Genomic DNA, 18,809 nt, shown 5'->3' with positions numbered 1-18,809 from the left:
CTGTGTGTTGTTGGGGAGGGTCTGCAGACCACCACCTCCCCATCCTCAAAAACATACACAACCAGGGATCCTGCCCAGAGCCCCTCCCACTCCAGCCTGGGCCCCAGGAAGTCACAGAAACTCCCTGGGGAAGGTAGTTTCCATGAGGACACAGTATGGGAGAAGCCTCCCAAAATATAAAAGGAGATAGGGAGCAGAGGTTCCATGAACTGGCGTAGTTATGAGGCAGCATGGCTTCGGCTAGAAGGAAAAGGGTCTGCACAGTCAGACTCCCACCATCAGTCACAGTCAAGCACAGCCAGATGCGGTCACAGTCTCCCCAACCCTCAGTCTGAGTAGGTGGCTGTGACTCCTTCCCACAGACAGAAGTCTGGGGGGGCCCTGGGGAAACTGGGGCATCGGAGACCACACACACTCAGCCTGAAATGGCCCTCCAGGCAGGTCCCTCAAGTCCCGCCCCCAACCGTGGGCCTGGAGGAAGGGGCAGCTCCCTCCCCACAAGAACAAGGGTAGTGCCCACGGCAGCCATCTCCATGGCAACCAACAACAAACATCCCGGGAACCACAGTGGGACAGGAAGTGACGGCCACGTGACAGGAAGACTTTTTTTTTCAGTGTTGGGAGGGTGATGAAGATTGAGCCCCTGGGGAATCAGCTGTCCCCTGAGTTTCCCCCACTTGGGGCTGGAGGAAAGGTGGGTGGCTGGGAGAGTGGCCACCCCCTACCGCAGTCGCACAGTTGGTCATAGGGCTGACGGGCCCTCCCTCCCTGCCTGCCACTCACGCTTCCCCCCCCTTGGTCCCCCTCCCCTCCACTTCCTGCCGTGACTGGAGATCAGAGAACTCCCCACCGCAGCTTCCCCTTCTCAAGTCTCGATTCCTGGGCTGAAGGTTTCACTGTGGGGCGAGGGACAGAAGGAAGGAGGGCTGGGGACCTTGCAGTGGGACCCAAGGGACAGAGGCTCCGGGGAGGGGCAAGGATGGAGCCATTCCAAGGTAGGTGTGTACACACAGGCACACAGCGAGCAGGTCATGGTGACACACTGCCGGGCGAAGTGACACGAGGAGACTGCCTGAGGTCAGGCAGCTCTTGGGGGAAAGGGAGCAGAGCCACTGGACCCAGCCTGGGCGCGCCCGCTCCAGCCCTGTCCTGAGCCTCCGGGTTCATCTCAGGCATCTAGTGGCCTCCAGGCAGGCGATGTCCCAACGGTGACCAGACCCCGTCGCCTCTCCCCTGCCTTTTGTGCTACGGAATACCCCTCCCTGCTCCAAGGTGCCCGCCCAGACGAGGGCACCTTGGCTGGAGGTAGGGGGAATGGAACCTCCGTCTGCCCCCTCCCCTTCTCTGCAGATGTCCCAGGCTATATTTAGCCCAAACCGGGCGGCCAGCCAGACCCAGACTCCCCACTGGCCCGGAGCTGAGCTCCCAGTTTTTATGCAATTAAAACACTGACAGAGAACCACCCCCATTCCCACCCTGCAAGGCCCCCCAGCCCTGTCAGAGCAACAGAGCTCAGAAAACTTGAACAAGGGCAGCCCAGCTCTGCAGCCAGTGATGGAGGTGGGAGTCACTGGGCAAACTGCAGCAAACTCATCTCCATGCTGTCTCCCAGGTCCTGCCCCCACAGGCAGGACAGGGACATCATCCACGAGATCAAGTTGACACTTGGAGAGGGGAGGCAGGCTTTCCTTGTTCCGGCCCGGAAGGGAAAGGCATATCCAGTGGGTGAGGGGGTTGCCTGGTTGCAGAAATTCCACCTGTCATTTGCAGCCCCCTCCCTGACCAGCTCCAGTTACAAGGCTGGGGATTGGCAACAGGTGCTGGCCAGACTGGCAGCAGTCTAATCCCCCACCAGCTCCCCAGGCTGACAGTGGTGCCTGGAGGTCCCAGAAGGGGCCCTATAGGGCAGGACGCTAGGTATAAGAAGGAAGCATCACTGCCCCAGCAGGGTAGAGGGCAACCCATGGTCTTTCTATAAGACCTGGCCCCCTGGACTCCATGATGTGTGTTGGAGGGACTGGGGAATGCAGGGAAACCTTAGTTCCATAGCACCTATTTGATTTCCCCCTGATGCAGGGCGGGCAAGCTAGAATGTGGGAGGTCTGTCTGCCTGCCTCTTCCTCCTCCTCCTCTCCAAATTCCAGGAACAGGCAAGGGAGGCTCCAGTTGTGGGCAGAGAGAGCAAGCAGGCGTTCACAGCTGGTGGGGGGCGGGGGGAGAGTGGCGTGGGAGGCAAGATCCAGACAAAGCAAGAGACACCCACACCAGAGCCAGACTGGGGACAGACACACCGACGCTGACACATTCTCACACTCCGAGTCTGATCCCTGCACACCGCCCACCCTGCAGGGACACCCAGACACCCTCAGCCTATCCTGCCAATCCTCAGAACACTCCCTGGACACACACGGAGATCCAGGCCCTTGCCCCCATCCCACATCCCCCCACAAACCGTGTGGGTTCCAGGCAGCAGCCGGAGGGTGGAGAGAAGAGGGAGGGAGACAGCAGGCCTCAGAGAGGATGTGCAGCCAAAGCCCTAGGAGCTGGGGTATCAGTTGCCACACTGCTTTCCCAAAACCCAGTAAGTCAAGACAACCCTGGTCATCTCACTAGGGGCCCTGCCAGCTTCGCACACTCCCAAACCACCACCACCAGAAAGAGGCACAGGGTGTTCAGCAGGTAGAGATTACCCCACTTATTTGTCACAGGGATAGGTTTGCCTTCCCCAGATGCCCATTATGCCAGATCCCAGACAGTGCTCCTGAACAGATCCCACAGAAGCCCAAGCACACCCACACCGCCAGCCTGGCTTAGGTCCTGCCCTGCCCTGCCCATGCTACCCAGAGGACAGGAGCTGAGCATTGAGGTCTATATTCTGGGGCAGGCCCCACCCTGTCACACAGTTCTGAGGACCACCTCACCAAAGACCCTAAAATCTGAGCAAGGAGTGGCCTGGGGGTAAAGTTTCCAGAGGGCAGAGCTAGCTTCCAAGACAAAAATGACTTAGGGGAAGGGGAGCTAATTAACTGGGTCTGAGCCAATGCCCCCAAAACAGACCTGAAGGGCCACTCAGACAATGTCCTCTCCAAGACACTACATGGGGTGGCAGGAACCACGTCATGGCACATGTGGGTGACTATGCCTAGCAGGGGAGGCATGGGGGTGATCAGGATGGGGTTGCCCACAGCTAGCTTCCTGCCAGGCTGCCACATGGTTGAGAGTAGGAAGGGGACCAGAGAGGTGGCAGCAGGGGCAAACAGAAGGACAGAGATTTAGGGCCCCTAGAAGGAAGTGGCCAGGACTAAGCCATTCCAAGCCCAGGGACACCTCACTGCATGTGCACTGGCCTTGCAGTCTGGTGGGTACACTCCTACACTCACCACCTCATCCAGGATCACTCACACCCTCAAATTCCCTCCAAATCCAAGATGCTCAGTTCCCAACGGCCTACTGAGTCTGACCCCAGTGACCGCTTGGTCTCAGGACCGACATGACCCAGACTACCAGCAAGAAATGATGTCCTAACACCTCCCAGTGCACCAACATCTTTCATAGCCACAAACTCCTTGACTCCACAGCCACCCCCCCTTCCTCCAGCTCCAAATACTCTTTGTCTTGTTCCCTCCCCCAGACTCATCTCCACCCCCTGCCACAGGGGGAAGCCCCAAGTCTCCAAGCCACCCCGACTCCAACCTGGGGCTTCCCCGGTGCAGCCTCCCCATCAAGTACAAGGCCCTGGAGGGGTTTGGGGCTTGAGCCTGTTTCCCAGCAAGACCTGGTGTCCTTACTGAACAGTTCCCCAGAACAACCCTGCCCTGTGACCACTGGAGCCAGGGAAGAGGACAAGAGACATCCCTGAATCTCCTAACCAGGAAACTAGAGGAGGGATGGTGGTCAGGAGCAGAAGAAAGGGCTGGAGGTGAGGAGCAGGGGGTGGGAGATTGAGGGAGTGCTCCCAGGAACAAGTCCTCTGAGAACATATCATACACACATGTGCACAGCCCACAGGCACAAAGCCATCTGGTTACTGAAGAGGGAGCTGGCACCAGGTAAGGGCCAAGGGTACCCCTCCATGCCAGCCTGTGCGCATCCTATCCAAGATAGGATGGACGGTGAGGAAGTGGCCAAGGCTGAAGAGCTCTTCTTGTGTGATTTCCATATGAGTCGGTCCTCATTCCCAGCTTAGTACACTCAGGGCCTGTCTCCCTTTCCACAGCGCAGCCTGACAATAGGGCAATCCCCAGAGAGAAGAGAGGGCATAGCCAAGCTGATTCTCCAGCACCCGCTTCCCACAGTCACATCTGGCTAGCAGCTTCCCCACCTCGTGGGTGGCAGGTCCCAGACACCCTCGACGCCCTCATCAGAGGAAGACGACCAGTCTGTTCCATCCTCCCTTCACCCTGAAAAGCTTTCACAACCCCATGGAAGCACCAGACCTAGAGACATCCCTCCCCCGACTGCACTGGCTCCCGCACCCAATTCTGTCTGCTCCCCTCACTCTACGGGGGACACCAGCTGAGCGGGCCCCGCCCCCCAGCCGGCTGCCTCTGGTCGGGGTGGGCCCCCGAGCTGATTCTCCCCAAACCACAGGGCGGCTCAGATAACAGGAGGGAGAGGAGGGGGCTAGTCCGTTGGGCATCCGATCTCTCCCAAACAGGTTTGGAAGTCTTTTTGTTTTGCTTGTTTTTGAAGAGAAAAAAAGAGACAGGGAGCAGAAGTTCCCAGCGGCTGTTCTGCCACAGCTCGGGCGCTGGGGACACGCGCTGCAGACGGCCCCGGCTGCCTCACGGCTGCGCGCGAAGACACGGGCGCAGACAGACGCACAGCCCCGACTCCCCCACCCTGGGCACGGCGGCGGCGGGCTGGGAAGCCCAGGAAATCCCGGGTTCCCGTATGAACCCGCCTGGCTCCCCGTCCCCACGCTCAGCTCCCAACAGCAGCAGGCCAGGGGGCCCCATTGCCTGAATGAGTTGGGGGCTCTCCAAACCCCCCAGGGGAGAGGGTACCTCGCATCCGGGGGTAGCAATCCTTCCGGGGAGCCCGCGAGCACGGCTTCTGCCCAGACCCTGAGCCTTGGTGCTGCTCGGCGTCAAGGGTGGGGGTCCCAGAGAGGAGCCGTCTGGGGGGCCGCGGCTCAGGGGCGCGGGGCGAAGGCAGCGGCCATAGCGAGTCACGTGCGGAGGCTGAAACTTTACCCGGAGCCCCAGACTGGAGGGGTGGAGGGTACAGAGCATGGAAGGGAGGCCCTCTCCCTCAGGCCCGCCCCCCGGCCTATCACCAGCTAGGGGTGGACCCGGGGCTCACGCACCCGCCCCTTACAGACCCAGAGACGGGCGAGTCTTAAAGGAGCCGCGTCTAGCAGAAGGCAGGACCGTGGGAATCTGGGAGATCCCTCCCTCCGCCCCAAAACGCGATTCAGAGCAAGGAGGGGGTGAAGTTCTGCGGAAAGAATGGAAAAAGAGCTCGGCGGAGAAAGGACTGCAGTGTGTAGTATCGCACTCCCTTCCTCCCACACTCACAGGGGGGGCACAGATCACACACACACACCACTCCCAAACGGGAGAAGAGAGGCTGTGGCATAACATGGAAGTGAATACAGTGACTTCTGCCCTAGTTGTCAAGCCCCTAACTCCAATAATTATAATCCTCTTCCAGGGACCACTTGGAACTGAGAACTGTGTGACCTCCAACAAGTATCTTTCTTTCTCCGAATCTTTATATTCTCATCTGCAAAAGAGTTCAAGAGTAGGTAGAACTACCTCATATACACCTCCTCTCCTCTTCCTCCAAAGACCTCTTCAGCTCGAGTGGATCGGAGGAACTCTGGCCCAACCCAACCCACTCAGCAACACCCTCCAAAAGGGATCTTGGAAGATCCAAGAGCCGAGTAGGGGGCGCCCAGGAGCACCCCTGCAGGCTAAAAGATTCTCAGGCTCAGTTTCCCTCTCCCGGCCCAGGCTGGAGGACCCCGCAAAGCTTGCATTCCTGTTCCAGCAGGGCAGGACCTGAACCACTCTCCATCTGCAGAGACTCCAGTCCGCACAAAGCCAGAGCCCCCTCGCATTCTGCTCCGTTTGCGAGGATCATGTCTCCACCTCTAGTAGCCAAAAGCGGGGGTGGGAGACGGGGACAAGAGCAGAATTATCAGGGAACACGCCCCGCTCCCCGTTCCGGGTCAGAGAAGTGGCCAAAAGTGTCCCCACAGGACTTCCCACCGGAAGGGGAAGTGCCACATTCCCAGGCCTCCACCCAGTGGGGAGACTCGCAGCCTGACCCAGCTGGCAGATCTCTCAAACCCACCGGCCCGACGCCCCCCGACGAGGAACCAGAGGCCAGAACAGACACCGGGTTTTGTCCACGCTCAAACCGGTTGCCCCGCGGGGTCTAGAACTGAGGTATCTGATTGTCTCTCTCCAGCTTTAGTCCCCCAGCCTTGAAAGAGAGGACAAGCCGGGTAGGAGGGACTCTCAGCCCCGAGATCCGGCGCAGGGGAATGGTGCCCAGCAGCACCGGGCAGCGCTTCCCAGACCCCTTCCCGCCCGCTGGGCCGGGCTGTCTCTAGCTCCCGTCTGGATTTCCGTCCGCCGGTGCGAACCGCCCGCCTACCCCCTCCTGCCCTGCCCTGTCCCGTCCAGATCCATCCGCAAACATGCGCTCAGCGGGCAGGAATGCGCCAATGGCTCCCAGATGTGGACGCCGACGCTTAACCCCTTCTCCACCAGCCCCCCTCCTCCCCCAAAAGCCTTCCATTCTAAGCCCAGCCAGCAGCAGGCGGCGCTGCCCAGGTGAGGAACTAGCCTGGGAGGGGACTCAGCGCCATTTACCCCCAGCCCGCAGAGGCTCTTCCCGGCCTAGATTCAGTCAATCTTCCTTCCAGGCGAGGCTGGATGGGAAGGATCATGGACATAAAAATGCAAGCGTGCATAAACACAGCTACACTTCCACCCACAATGGGTGGCCTTCACATACACCTGCCAGCATGTAGAGTCAGGTACACTCGTGCACGCCAAGATTCAGGTGTGTAAATGCACACCCAGGACACCCATATATGCACACTCACATGCACATTCAGAGCACACAATTGTACACCTCCACATGCACACCCAGGGCATGTATTTGTCCACATCCATGAACACACAGAACAAGCACATACCAGAAAGGCATTTGTGCACGTACAAGGTCATGAAACAGAGGGTGGGGCACACTCCTGACCAAACATAGTAGTAGGCCTATGTGCATATGAGTGAAGAAGTTCATGCACCCACAAATCTGCTCCCCACAGGGCGTCAGGCACTCATGCACTGCAAACTGGAATCCAGGAGTATAAACGCAGGGCCTGCACACCTTTGGGGCACTCCCTCCCTGCCCAGAGCACCCAGTACTGCCTGTCCAATATCTAGCCCTACCCAAGCTTGACCCAAGCAGGACAGGTCCCCAGGTGGGGGGCCAGGAGTCTTCAATCTACAGCAGTAGTTGAACTCCAGCTGGGCTGGACCCACAACAGGGTCCCCACCCTCCAGGGACCCTCATTCAGGGGTAGAGAAGAGTGCAGGAGGCAGCAGGAGGCTAGCAGAGGCTAGCCCCAGGGGCTCCTCACTCTAGGAAAGGCACTCCTTCTTGGGGCCTCTCTTTCCCCTCCAGCACACAGAAGGAGATGGGCTGGGGGAGGAGCCTGAGCCCTGGTGTCCCAAGACAGGGCTCCCTCTCCAAACCAAGGAAGCACAAGAGAGAGCCCTGATAGGTGCAGGGCCAGTGACAGCCCCCTTCAGTCAATGAGAGACAAAATAGCTCAGACTCACCCCAGGAGGGCCCACACTTGGAGCAAAACAAGGCCTCCCTCTCCCAGGCTGTGGGGAACTCCTATCCAAGAGTATCAGCAGTAGTCTAAACAGAGATGGGAGACCCTCCAATAAGACCACCTGGATGCAGGTGGGGTGGGACATGCCTGCTGGAACGTGAACTGGCCCCAGCTGACGCCTCTTCCCCCCCCAGCCTCCCAACTCTTCCCCAAAGGAGCTCCGCCCACAAGCAGCCTTAGGGCCCCACCCAATTTGAGTCTTACAGTCCCAAAGGGTAATCTAGGGCAAGGCTCCTGCTCCTTTGTTCAGATGAGAAAACTGAGGCTCAAAAAGGAAATTGCCTTGCCCAAGGTCAAACAGCTTGTCGATGGCAGGGCTAAGATTCAAATACACAGTCCCCTCAAATCCCCTGCTGTTTATTCTAAATCAAACATACTTCTACACAGTTCCTTGCTGCCTCTTCCTTTACCCCCTCAACAGAGACCATGGGAGAAACACCATCCTCACTTGGCTCTGCAGGTTTGTGGGTGGGGCCAGGACATTCCAGAGAGAGATCAGAGAAAACACTGGGGGCTACACACACAGTCCCCTAGCCCCACCCCAAGCAGGGTGCCCACCTGCCCAGCAGGCACGGCTGGGTGACTCAGCTGCATCCGGGGGAGATGCCAGGGCAGTGACTCACCTACCGAGAAGAGCTGAGCCTGGCACATTGCCAGCCCCAGGACAGAAGTGACTTAGTCACCGAGGCTGTGATGCCCAGCAGACACAGCCCAGGAATTGGGGACAGGGACAGGCTGTGTTCTCCATAATTACATGCGCCCCCTGGTGAAGAACAGGCATCCTGGGACAAGCCATGGCTGTATGTACCCCTGCCCCCTCACTGCCTACCCCCCTCATGCCAGGCCCTATTCCAGGGCAAATGTTTTGTGAGACCCCTGGGCTGCCTTGCCCTGCTGCAGCCTGTCCCCTGCCCATCACTCACTACCCACTCTCCCACCAGCCCCACCTCCTCCTGCCACCCAAGTTGTACCCAGGCTGTGAGTCTCCTGTAACATGTCCTGGCAGCACCTCCTGCCCCCACGGCCCCTCTCCCCGCCACCCACACATGCACTCATACACACTTCTGCCAGCCCTGCTGAAGTTGTTGAGCAGGAGGGGAATCGGGAGGGTGGAGTGCAGGGATTGAGTTACCAGAGGCTGACGGGGTGGGCTGTCACCCAATCCCTTCCCCAGCTAGTCTTCCTCCTTGGGTAGAGTCTCCCAGCTCACCTGCTTCCCTCCCACCTCTGGCTGGCAGCTTACTGCCGTCTAAGACCCTCCACCCCCACTTCACCCAAGCTAGAAAATAAATATTCAAGAGTATTTGTCATGCTAAGACCAGCCCAGTCTATGAAAGAAAGAGAGAAAATGAGAGACAGAGACAGAGATGGACAGAAAGAGTAATTCCTGTGCTCCCTGCTCTGGCTACAACCACTAGGTGTGTGTATCTCTGTGTAGGTTGAGCAAGAAGGGGACTGCGTAATTCTCTAAGTCCCAGGAGAGTTGATGGGGCCCAAGGGGAGTCGACAGGCTGAACAACCTCAATCCATTTGCACTATTGATTTCTCACACACTGCAGCAGGCCTGATGGAGGCATGATAAGTCAGCCCCCCAGAGACATGGAAACTGAGTGGAGAGTGGGGAGGGGCTCCTGCAGGCACAATTTGTGGCCCACTGAGACCAGCTTGGTTGGGAGAGGGTCCAGAGCAGAGCAATAGGAGATGTCACATGGCAGGAGGCAGGGTGGGGGAGTGGGTGTTGGATTAAAGCCTGTTTGGAACAACTCCTTCCAACTGGATCTGAAGCTGATCCAAAGAAAGAAAGTGGGGTACAGAAACACTATGTTTGTCTTCATAGGCAGGATTCCGAGCAACTCCAGGGGCACCATACATATTATAGTCTATGGAATGGTTTCGCCTGCCCCTTTTGCAGTGCAGTGGCCCTGGGGATGAGGCTGAGGCAGGAGACCAAATTCTGAGGGACCACCATTCTCCACCAAGCTTTTGCCAGCACACGCCCTGTACCCCTGTGCCCCCCACCCCCCCATACCTCAACCTACTGCCCCTGCTTCCAGGGCTCAGAAGAGGGCTCACTTTGTACTTGGAATTGCAAGCCTGTGGTAATCCCCAATCTTCAGCCCTGTTCCCTTCCATTGTCGGGGAGATTGGCAAACAACCACCATAACCCAGGTGTCCAGGTGTGCCAGGAGGGGGGCTCACAAAGGGCTCTGGGGAGTCTGCAGACCTACATTCTACTCTCTGTCGTCCTGGAACTATGGGCAAATCCCTGGCCCTCTTGGTTCTTTAAAATGGAGTTAGACTGGATGTCCCTTCTCTAAGGTGTCTCCAAGCCCCACAACTCACCAGGCTATGAGCCTGTTGGAAGCTGCCCAGCACCTCGACTCACACCAGTGGCCACAGGCCACCTAAACAAACCCAAACCTGACCTCCTTCCAGCCTGGACACAGACTCTCTCCACATGGTGGAGACTTATAAACAAACCAAGCTGGGGTTTCCCGGGGACTCTGCACAAACAAGCAGAGAGGGAAACAGAGCAAGCGCCCTGGCCTAGGCCGCCCTTGCTGCAGTAGGGGAAGGAGGCACAGCCAGGTGTGGAGAGGGACCGTGAGGAAGGGAAAATGGTGCAAGGAGCCTGGGTTCCGGTCGCCAGCCAATGACCCGCTGAGTGGCTTAGGGCAAATCCGTTCCTTCTCCAGTCTTCAGTTACCCCTCTGCCAGGGGGTGGGGGGAACTGTCTAGATGGCCTCTAAAATCCCTTCCAGTTCTAAGTCTAGTAAGACATGGAGATCCCTGAAGGGTCCCCAGGGCTCCTCTGCCCAGCCAAGCCTACCTGCCTGGGTCAGGACCCTCTCCACAAGGCCCTCCCCCTACCGCACAATCTCCGTGCTCTATCTGCCGCCCCTCTGGCCCTTCCTCACTCCTCCACCCCCGTGTGCTTACTCTCACCTTGGCCAGCCCCTCTGCCTGCCCCGTGCTTTTCTGCACGTCCCTCCTGCCAGGGGACAGACCAACTAAAAATAGTCCCTGCAGCCTTTCTCGCCCACAGCTGCCCAAAGAGCAGGAAATGAGGGGGGCAGGGAGGCCCATGTCCTGCTCTCCCCCCAAGACTCCCAGCTCCGAACCATGTCCAGCACTCCAGCCTGGGGCTATTGCCAACTTGGCCATCAGGGGCATCCCACACCCCTTCCCTAAGGGCAGGCTTGCCCATAAGTGCCTACAATCACAGAGCTGTCCCTACCCTGCCAGAGGAGGAAAAGAGGCAGGCAGTCTAGAGGGAAACCTTCCCAATTTCTGACAAATCAGTGCCAACCACATTGTGGGCACTGAGAGGGCAGGGCCTGGCTCCACCGACTGGTCTTTTGAGGGCAGAGGGAATTGGCATGGGGAAGTTTGTTTCCTTCATCCTGGCCCAGCTGGAGGGAAAACAAAATAGTGCCCCAGCCTCAATTATGCTAATCCCCTGCTCTCCAAGATGTGTGGGTGCAGAACACAGGGGTTTCAATAGCCACCCCCAGATACTATGGGGAAAAAGCTAAAAAGAATAGCGAAAGATTTTGGCTACTCACATGTAAAGATGGAAGCCTGGAGTCAAGACCAGGCCGTGCCTACCAGGCTGGGCATGTGCTGTGCCCCCAAGCTAAGTCAGAGGCTAGGAGCGAAGAGTTGGGGTGCTATGGTGCCAGGGGCCATGGTGTGCCCACCCCATCCTACCTGGGATTCCTGACACCTCCCAGCCCTGGGAGAAGGCCCTCCCCACATGGGAGGAAGGAAGCCAGCTTAGTGACTCTGACTCTGGAGGCCCCCAGAGCAGACCCGCGGAGGCAGGCGGGAAACCTACGAGTCCTGGCACCTGGCCCAGGGAGTGAGTGAGAGAAATACCCTGGAGGGGAGGAAACTGGCCAGAGCAAAGCAGACACATGGTACCCCCAGCAGCTCCCAGATGTGACCCACAAGGAAGAACTGGTCAAAGAAGCTGGACGGGGAAAGCAAACACATTTCTAAACAAGAAGAGAAGACGGTGGGGCCTTGGGGAAGGGGGTGGAGTGGGGCCAGCCTGGCTCTCACATGCTGTACTCTCCTCCTGGTCAGTTGGAGATACTGACACTAAGGCCACCAAATATCAAAGAGGCCCTGGGGTTCTGGGTGTGTTTCCCCCTCCCCTGATCTCTAGACTCCAGCCCTTTCATTCCTAGCTTCCTCTGGCACCCCTTCCCTGGGGCCAAGCCAAGCCAGGAGTCAGCAGGCCCAAGGTGGTGCCTAGGAGGCCTGGGCAGTGCCAAGGGCAGCCCTCATACCATCCTCCCACTGGCTTCCCTCCTGCTTGTTCTCAGTCACCACACATATCTCAGCTGTCGAATCAGATTAGGGCTCCTGCCCAGTGAGCTGGACAAGGAGGCCACTGGGCAGGGGAGAGAAAGGGACAAGGATGCTGAGCAGGAATGGCAGAAGGAAGGCGGAGACAGGGCTCGGGGAGAAGGTGTGGAGCCCCAGAAGAGATGAAGCTGTGGAGGGATGTCTTCTCTAACTACAGGCTTTCTGGCCACCTGTGTTAGGGGACTTTTGTGGCCCCTGGGGCAATAGCCCCACCTGGTTCATTCATCCCCAAGATGGGCAAGGAAAGGGATAGGAAACTGAAGGCAGAGACACTGACCTCGATTTAGGAAGAGAATCCCATCCTAGGACACTCCCCCTCCCAACCATAACTACCATTTGCACTCGGCTTTAGTACACACTGTTTTATGGGGTCTTTATGGCATTATCCCCATCACTGATAGTCATTTTTACAAATGCAGAAACTGAGACTTAGAGACCCATATAAATGCACATAGTTAAATGACCAGGCTGAGTTTCAAATACAGACTTCTGATTCTCTGTCCGCTGCTCACTCTAGAATCTCTACTTGCCTTCTTGGGTCAAGAGCAGAACTAAGTCTGAAGTCACTCCTTTATCCACCCTTTCCTCCAAAACCAACCTTCAGGGGGTCCAGGGAGTCATGGAGGAATGCAAAGCACACTCCCCTTGTAGACAGCTATCAACTAGGGACATGCCACCTATCCTAGCAGAGAGCTAGAGGGGCTCCCCTAAAGTGACCCATCCCTTGCACCACTCTCCCCAGTCCACAAGATGCCCAGAGGTAATATACACACTCTCACACACAGTTACTCAGACAAGTCATACAGCCCTCCTGCAAACCCACCAAACCAGAATGAGAAGCCCTAGATCTTCAGAAAATGGGGACTGTCAGCCCCCACTGAAGGGAAAAATAAGCTGCTGTAAACAATAGGTAGCATCCAGCCATCTCCAGGAGAGCATGCAGAAGGGCAGAAGCTTCAGGGTAACACCAGGAGCCTGAGGTCCTGAAAGCCAAGGAGCCCAGGGAGCTGGCATTGCTCAGCGGCCTCCCTGATCTGGTCCACACCCCCTTCCCCAGCCATCTGGGCTAAGCCTGTTCTGGCCTGGGCGGCACTCTGGGATCTCTCTCCTTCAATGCACACAGCCACCTCAATCCAAAGCTAATAGATCATACAACCACATGGCCTACACACACACACACACACACACACACACACACATACGCGCGCGCCCGCGCGGTGGGAGTGGAGGGCTCTTTGCAGTAGGTGTTGAGGTATTAGCAGGGATGGGGGCTCTACACTGAAAGAACTTTCCTCAGAGGAAAATGTCACCAAAATCCACTCTCGACCTCTACTACCTTCCAGGAAAGCGTTTGGCCACCCAAGTGTGAGATGAGCCTGGAAAGGGACATTAGTTCCCTGACAAGGTGGGGGTGTGTGTGGGTGAAGTCCTGAGCTCTTGGGCTGATGAAGAAAGGAAGCAAGAGAGAAATCCCCCAGAGAGGCTCAGGTCCGTCTCCTGCTCCCTCTGCTATTACCCCAGCACTGCCAGTTCTCCTATCGAGGTGAGGTGGGGGAAGGGGTGTTAGGCAATACTGCAAAGGAGGGTGCAAGGGCGTGGGGCCTGGGGAGACCTTCCCCCCTTTTCATTCTTAGCTGGAGAGCAGTGAATGCCTCCGAGAAGTGCAGGCAGGGCGCTGGAAGGTGCGAGGGTTCTGAGCTTTCGGACACCCCACTGTTCCCAGGCTCCCTCCCAGGACTATAGTGAGCAGTGGGGGAGGAGGGATGAGGAAAGCCTGAACTGGCCAGAGGGAAACGACCAGACCAGAAACAGAGAAGCCCGGTGGAAGGCGACCGCAGGGGAAGTGGGAAGGGGTGTGCATGGTCCTACCTGCTCAGGTGCGTACTGGCAGGGGGGCGATGGGGTTCCCAGGAGAACCGGGGAAGCCCTCTCAGCTCGATTCAGGATTCCCCCCTGCTTCTGGGTTAGGCTGCTGCAAAAGGCACAGGTTCCCGTTGGGTCCTAAAGCCCACACTCCATACAGTGGGCTATCCCCGCCCTCTTTCACCAACCCTTACTGGGTCAGCGGGTGCAGAACTGAGGGCAGATGGGGAGAAAGAACTCACTGGGACAAAGACGAAGGTGTGAGTCATAGGTTGGGGACAGGAACAGTCCCGTCTCAAATACACAGACCATGGATAACTTTAGCTGAGGGTAGGATGAGACAGGAGGGAAGACATTCCTGCCTGCCTGAAGCAGACAGATTCAGGCTTTGGCGCCGAAGACCTGGTTAAGCCCTTGACTTACTACTCCGAAGCTGCTTAACTACTGAGAATTTGGGGGAAGGGGACATTCACTTGCATGGGTGCTCATGTCTACCCTCCCTGTCATAGATATAGCATGGGCTCCCCATCCCCACCTACACCACCCCAGGGTTGGGAAAAACCCTGGTTTCCAGCAAGTATTAAGGGCAGTATGATTGCATGGCAGTTGGAAAGTGGTATTTAATAGATTGAGGCATATGTACAGGGGAGTGTGTTGAGGTGTGCAGATACACATGTAAGGTGAGAATATGAGCAGGTGGAGGCCAGGGGACTTTGTGCTACATCCACCACCAGAAATGGCAAATTGTCAATGGAAGAAAAGGATGCGGAACCTAGGGGTCAATTAGTCTACCCAGCCCTTAATAGGATCCTGAAACTACCAGAATAAGTTAGGAAAGACTATTTACCAGGTATCATTTGGCATAAATACAAGGGGGTAGGGGGCCTCTTAACACAATTAGATCAACTTCAAGGTTACAGACCCAGTTTAGGATAGCCTATCTTCTCAGTAGCTCAAAAGGGACAACTCAGGTTTGGTGGGCCAGGGAAAGGTGGATGAGAAGTCCACAGAGGGCTGGAGGTAAAACATTTTGCAAGGAGAGTTGCACGTATTTCTGGTAGCAGCAGAGCAGGGAAAATGTCATGGGGTAAAGGGCCAGGGCAAGTCAGGGACAGACTTAAAGGCAGGGAGGCACGGCCTCTTCTTGGAAGGGGAGAGGACAGCAGCACTGCCTCCATGTCTTTCTGTCCTATAGGATGAACCCGGGAAAAGAGCTAGATGGTAAGGATGGAGGGCCCCAGGGTGGAGTCCATGGGGTGAGCTCAGGTCAAGCCTTTCACCCTAATGTGCCTCAGTTCTCTCCCAGCTGTTAACCAGGGCTCTTGGTTCTTCCCAGGCAGTTAATGAATGTTTACAAAAGAGCTTGGACATCCTCAGATCTCAGCTGGGCCACCACTAGTTACAAAGCCCAATAGGGCTGAATGTTATTTGGGGAGGGGAGGCCTAAGGGGAGAGCGAAACAGACTACTCCCTTACAAACTAAGGATAAAACCGAGCTCAGAGAGAAGCACAAGCCTCAGCTGCCACAGGATATCCTTGTGCCCAGGGACGGAGGTCACGCACCCCTGTACCTCATAACCACCACCAAAGGCTGGCCTCCAGCTAACTGTAGGCAGAACCCAGACTAACAGCTGGTCTTCATTAACTCCAGCTTTTTTCACCCCCCGCTGTGAACCCGCAGCTTCTACAGGCCTAGCTAGAGGGGGCTGCCCTAGCCTGACCTTGCCGCTGACTATGGGGCTGGGGGCACCACACCAAAGGCCAAGTTACCAGCTGAAAATAAAGTCGAAGCAAGACTCCTTTTTCCCACTGGGAGCAAGGAGAGGAAGGAAAGGAGTGTGGGGGAGAGGGTGGAGGTGGGGGAATTTAAGGCAAACAGCAGTGAAGTCAGCTGGATCGAGGCCCAGAAACCCCCACACCCTGGGGCCAAGTCTTACTCTAGCTTTGCTTTCAGCTTGAGCCTTGGCTAAGCCCCAAACTAGGGAAGGTCTGGCTGCCCCCTTCCACCTCCCTACCCCCACCCTTATTAAATACACATTTTATCTCTCAGCATCTTCATTATCTTAACTGAAGGAGACAAGCAGTGGATGGCGGCAGCAGAGAGCGTCAGGAGCGGAGGGGCGGGTGTGGGGAGCAGGCGCACCCTTGTTATAAAGTGCTGATCTGGCGCTTCCAGGCAGTGTGGGAAACAGAGGAGGGATCAAAGGCAGCCAGGCTGATTCAGAACGCAATTAGAGCTTTTTTAAAAAGGCGCTGGCTTTCTCCTTTCGCCAGTCTTCAGACAGCCTTTACCCAAGCTCCTTGTACCCAATTAGTTTCTGCCAGTGCCTTGGGCCTGGGGTTGGAAATCAAGGGGAAGCCGGAGGGCACGCCTTCTTCCCCTACAGAAAGCACCTCTTCTGAGAACAGGGTACCTGCCGTGTTTGTACCTTAAAAAAAGAATGTCTTAGGGGGCACCTTTTCAGGAGGAACCTGACCTCCCAAGTTAAAGTGGGACATCAAAGGTGGATTCCTCCCCAATCCCTTGCCAACTAGAGGAACAGCTTCTGGCCAGTCTCTGGGGACACTAGATAATACCCCAATAGGCACCCTTCTTCCCAGCCCATAGTAGGACTCTTTCCCCACAGCCTTGGCTTCCTGGGAGCAACATGGAAGTTGCCTCAGGCAAAATACCACTACATCAGAGGGAGTGATTCGAAGGCATCTCTGAGGCCAATAAATGCTCCACTTGTAGCACCCTCTTTTACAGGGGCCTGCTCCACCTCAGTGCAAAGGCACCAGCATGTTTACCTCCAGATTGGAACTGCTCTCAAGTTGGAGGGAAAGGAGCATCTTACTTATTAGCATATTTATATGTTCACTCAACAATTGCTTCTTGAGTATCTACCAGGTACGGGTGCTGGGGAAAGACACCAATGTAAATAAACCTCGGTCTTCCTTGGCATTCTTTTGGTCTTCAGCAGTCAAGGTAACACCTCTCAACAAATTATTTTTAAAACTCCTCAAGTCTTATCTCATTCCTACTTCCCGGTTCTTATTGGTGTACATATCTTAAAAGGGTAGTTAATAAAGGCAGGGAGCAATGGGGGAAGAGAGAATAGAGCTCTGCCAACTTGTTTGATCTCTGGGTAGCTTGGACCTCACACACTCCTGCCAGTTATCCAGCTACAGGCAAGTCTTCATTGAGCCAGAAATGTCAGTGGCAGTTCTGGGGTTGAAACTCATACCAATTTTATTGTCTATTATATTCTTTATATGGCAATGCCCACCAACACTCTATGGAAGCTTAATCTGCTTCTCTGAAGAAAAATAAACAAATCAGGATATAGACAGCCCACCTTCAAGAGGAAGAACGTGGGTCAGCCTCTTTGCCACTATTGTGTGAAACAGCCTATAATCCTGGCAAAAACTAGTAACCACAAGCCCATCCCAGTGCTCTAAAAGCCCACCACCTTCCCATAGCTCTCAGCTTCAGTGAGAACGCCAGCAAGAAAAAGACTTTCTTCCTCCTTTCAATCTGCTCCCTGGCTGTCTGAATTACACTTACGACTTCACTGACAAACATACATCAGCTTTTGCTCCCACAAGGGCAGCGGAAGCCAACCAGGGACTCTTAAGTCAGCTTCACGCATCATTGACAGAACCAACCCTGTTCCAATTGCTGAAATCCTTAAGAGCAGCGGTGACCTAGAAATTGACAGTGGGGGGAGAACTGAAGGAAACAAACAAACCAGTACACAGAAAACCCTACTTCCAGATACCACGGAAAAGGAAAAGGAGGTATAGGGGAAAGAAATTTGGCCCCTTTGAATCTGCAAATGTGACTTTGGCTCAGAGCCACAGAGGATACTTAGCAGCCCCACTGTGAGTCAAGCCATGTTCCTGACTCAATCCCTACAGTTCAGAGGAAGGCGCCAAGCCTCAAACACAACGAGGTGGGGAGGCCACTCCGTTTTGGGCAGGATCCTACTGTGGACACAGAACAGACAGCAGCTGCCCACAGTGTGGAAACAAACTGTAAAGCAGTCACGTCTCTTAAGGCTGCAGCATCCAATAAAATGTAATTTAAATCAAGCCTCGCATCTGTTCTCAATCCCATTCAGTCTCTGCTTTCCATCAGCCTTCGGACAATCTTTGCAATTATGCTTGTTAACCCTTATAGCCCCAGCCACTCTCCCAGCTTCTAGGTACAGAACTGTGTTCCCCACTTGCAAATGGCCCTCAGAGGGAATGAATGTGCTAATAAAGGAGTGTGAGGGTTAGAATGACATTCAGACTCCGGTCAACAGACCATGTATGCTCTGCTACACACACCAATGGGTGGTGTTCATTTCAGAGGGCTCTCTGTGTGCCCTTCTTCTGTCCCATACCACCTGCTGTAGTCTAGATCACATAGCAAGGCTATAGCAGGCAGCATGAATGAAAGAGTGGCCAATAAATAATGTGTACAAAGATCAAGTTCCCAAACTCAAGTCCATGTCAGATAAGCAGAGGGAGCAGAAGCGCTCAAGGGGAAGCAGACTTGGTCATTGGCTCTCAGACCATTCATATCACATAGTTTACACTCAGATGTTTGCTTTAGTTATGAAAATACAGCAATCTCCCAAATGAATCAAACTCACGTCCCCAACCCCTTTTCCTAAAAACTACCTTAGCCCCATCCCTGCACTTTCAAAGCAGTCAGTGTTATAATGGTGCCCTCTGGTGTCCCTGT

The 18,809-nt window shown here is 55.6% G+C and overlaps 1 protein-coding gene and 1 long non-coding RNA gene across 5 annotated transcripts in view; one reads left to right on the top strand and one right to left on the bottom strand.

Moving 5' to 3' along the window:
- RARA (retinoic acid receptor alpha) overlaps nucleotides 1–14,238 on the bottom strand; it is a 42,671-nt gene extending 28,433 nt beyond the window's left edge. The window contains exon 1 of one of the 3 annotated variants that reach the window (XM_036930360.2): nucleotides 14,102–14,238. Coding sequence is in view for 1 of the 3 variants with exons in the window: in XM_036930362.2 (XP_036786257.1) it covers nucleotides 5,007–5,013 (7 nt within the window). In the remaining 2 variants the exon portion in view is untranslated. Of the gene's footprint in view, nucleotides 1–5,006; nucleotides 5,175–14,101 lie in introns of those variants that run through there. The other 2 variants (XM_036930359.2, XM_036930362.2) reach the window with 2 other exon arrangements.
- LOC118934693 (uncharacterized) lies at nucleotides 2,991–18,169 on the top strand. 2 transcript variants are annotated; one of them, XR_005033559.2, is made up of 3 exons: nucleotides 2,991–3,919; nucleotides 5,656–6,395; nucleotides 17,996–18,169. It is a non-coding gene; the product is annotated as an uncharacterized LOC118934693 (long non-coding RNA). The 2 variants fall into 2 exon arrangements; XR_008997378.1 differs by lacking the exon at nucleotides 2,991–3,919 and having other exon boundaries at nucleotides 5,328–6,395.
- Nucleotides 18,170–18,809: the final 640 nt, after the last annotated feature.

Source organism: Manis pentadactyla, chromosome 4 (assembly GCF_030020395.1).
Source record: "Manis pentadactyla isolate mManPen7 chromosome 4, mManPen7.hap1, whole genome shotgun sequence".
Classification (NCBI taxonomy): domain Eukaryota; kingdom Metazoa; phylum Chordata; class Mammalia; order Pholidota; family Manidae; genus Manis; species Manis pentadactyla.
Note: the sequence above shows the minus strand (reverse complement) of the source record. Positions and strands in the feature narration are given on the sequence as shown.